This window comes from Mesitornis unicolor, unplaced genomic scaffold (assembly GCF_000695765.1).
Source record: "Mesitornis unicolor isolate BGI_N332 unplaced genomic scaffold, ASM69576v1 scaffold21310, whole genome shotgun sequence".
In the NCBI taxonomy this organism is placed as follows: Eukaryota; Metazoa; Chordata; class Aves; order Mesitornithiformes; family Mesitornithidae; genus Mesitornis; species Mesitornis unicolor.
This window is the reverse complement of record NW_010157849.1, coordinates 2041-4007: the sequence shown is the minus strand read 5'-3', so window position 1 is coordinate 4007 and position 1967 is coordinate 2041. Positions and strand designations below refer to the sequence as shown.

General features: G+C 58.5%; 1 protein-coding gene across 1 annotated transcript in view; it reads right to left on the bottom strand.

The window, feature by feature from the left end:
- Positions 1-1953, bottom strand: part of CLPB (ClpB caseinolytic peptidase B homolog (E. coli)) — a gene marked incomplete at its 5' end in the record, with an annotated part of 3072 nt that extends 1119 nt beyond the window's left edge. The window contains 2 exons of the mRNA XM_010181732.1: positions 1514-1633; positions 1880-1953. Of these exons, the coding sequence (XP_010180034.1) occupies positions 1514-1633; positions 1880-1953 (194 nt within the window). The remainder of the gene's footprint in view (positions 1-1513; positions 1634-1879) is intronic.
- Between the last annotated feature and the right edge of the window lie 14 nt (positions 1954-1967).

Sequence of the window (1967 nt, the reverse complement as noted above, 5' to 3'; positions counted from 1 at the left end):
TCCATCACCCCAGGTACCCATCATCCCAAGAGGTCCCCATTGTCCCAGGAGGTCCCCATCATCCAAGGGGATCCCCATCATCCCAGGATGTCTCCATCATCCCAGGTACCCATCATCCCAAGAGGTCCCCATTGTCCCAGGAGGTCCCCATCATCCAAGGGGATCCCCATCATCCCAGGAGGTCCCCATCATCCCAGGGGGTCTCCATTGTCCAAGGATTTCCCCATCATCCCAGGGGATCCCCATCATCCCAAGAGGTCCCCATCATCCCATAAGGTTCCCACCATCCCAGGAGGTCCCCATCATCCCAGGGGGTCTCCATCGTCCACGGATGTTCCCATCATCCCAGGTCCCCATCGTCCCAGGGGATCCCCATCACCCCAGGAGGTCCTTATTATCCCATGAGGTCCCCACCATCCCACAAGGTCCCCATCATCCCAGGATGTCTCCATCATCCCAGGTACCCATCATCCCAAGAGGTCCCCATTGTCCCAGGAGGTCCCCATCATCCAAGGGGATCCCCATCATCCCAGGAGGTCCCCATCATCCCAGGGGGTCTCCATTGTCCAAGGATTTCCCCATCATCCCAGGGGATCCCCATCATCCCAAGAGGTCCCCATCATCCCATAAGGTTCCCACCATCCCAGGAGGTCCCCATCATCCCAGGGGATCCCCATCACCCCAGGAGGTCCCCATCATCCCAAGTCCCCATCATTTCATGAGGTCTCTATCATCCTAGGGGGTCCCCACCATCCAAGGCGGTCCCCATCATCCCAGGGGGTCCCCACTGTCCTGGGGGTCCTCATCACCCCAGGAGGTCCCTATCATCCCATGAGGTCCTCACCATCCCATGAGGTCCCCATCATCCCAGGATGTCTCCATCATCCCAGGTCCCCATCATCCCACAAGGTCCCCATTGTCCCAGGAGGTCCCCATCATCCAAGGGGGTCTCCATCATCCCAGAGGGTCCCCATTTTCCCAAGATGTCCCCATGACCCTAGGAGGTCCCCATCACCCCAGGGGCTCTCCATTGTCCAAGGATGTCCCCATCATCCCAGGTCCCCATCACCCCATGAGGTCCCCATCATCCCAGGAGGTCCCCATTGTCCCAGGAGGTCCCCATCACGCCAGGAGGTCTCCATCGTCCAAGGATGTCCCCATCATCCCAGGGTGGTCCCCATCATCCCATGAGGTCCCCCTTGTCCCAGGTCCCCATCACCCCAGGGTGGTCCCCACCATCCCAGGGGGTCCCCATCACCCCATGAGGTCCCCATCATCCCAGGATGCCTCCATTGTCCCAGGTCCCCATCATCCCAGGGTGGTCCTCATCATTTCAGGGGGTCTCCACCATCCCAGGAGGTCCCCACCATCAAAGCAGGGTCCCCTTGTGTTTAAGTGTGCGTAAGACGCCGGTAAAGTCGTGCGTTCACCCCACTCCCACCCCAGGAGGATGAAGACTTGGGCAGGGACTTCTCAGAAGTCGCCTCTAACGCCACGGATGGGGTCTTGTTACCTTTTTGGCCCAAAAAGTCAGCTCCTTGTTGACGAGCTGGATGAGCTCCGAGTGGCAGAAGGGCAGGAAGTAGACGATCTCGTTGATGCGCCCCAGGAACTCGTCCCGGCGGAAATGAGCCTGTGAGGACCGAGGGATCGGGGTTTGGGGACCCCCATGGGGACTGCAGTGACCCTCGAGGGCTTCATCAACCCCTCACAGAGACCCAACGCCATGGGGATGCGTCACCCTCGTACAACCCAACCCATCCTATGATTTGTAGTGGGTGAATATTAAAAAAATGAGCAAATTTGGGGTCATTTTTCAAAGTCTCACGTGGAGCAAGGCTCAGGAACCCCAAAATCGGGAGTGAAACCCTACTCGTACCTTCAAGATGGGGCGAATGACCTTCTCCTTGAACTGCTTGGAGATGGTGATCTTGTCGCCGGCCTGGACGTCCTCTGGAAGGCAAAAG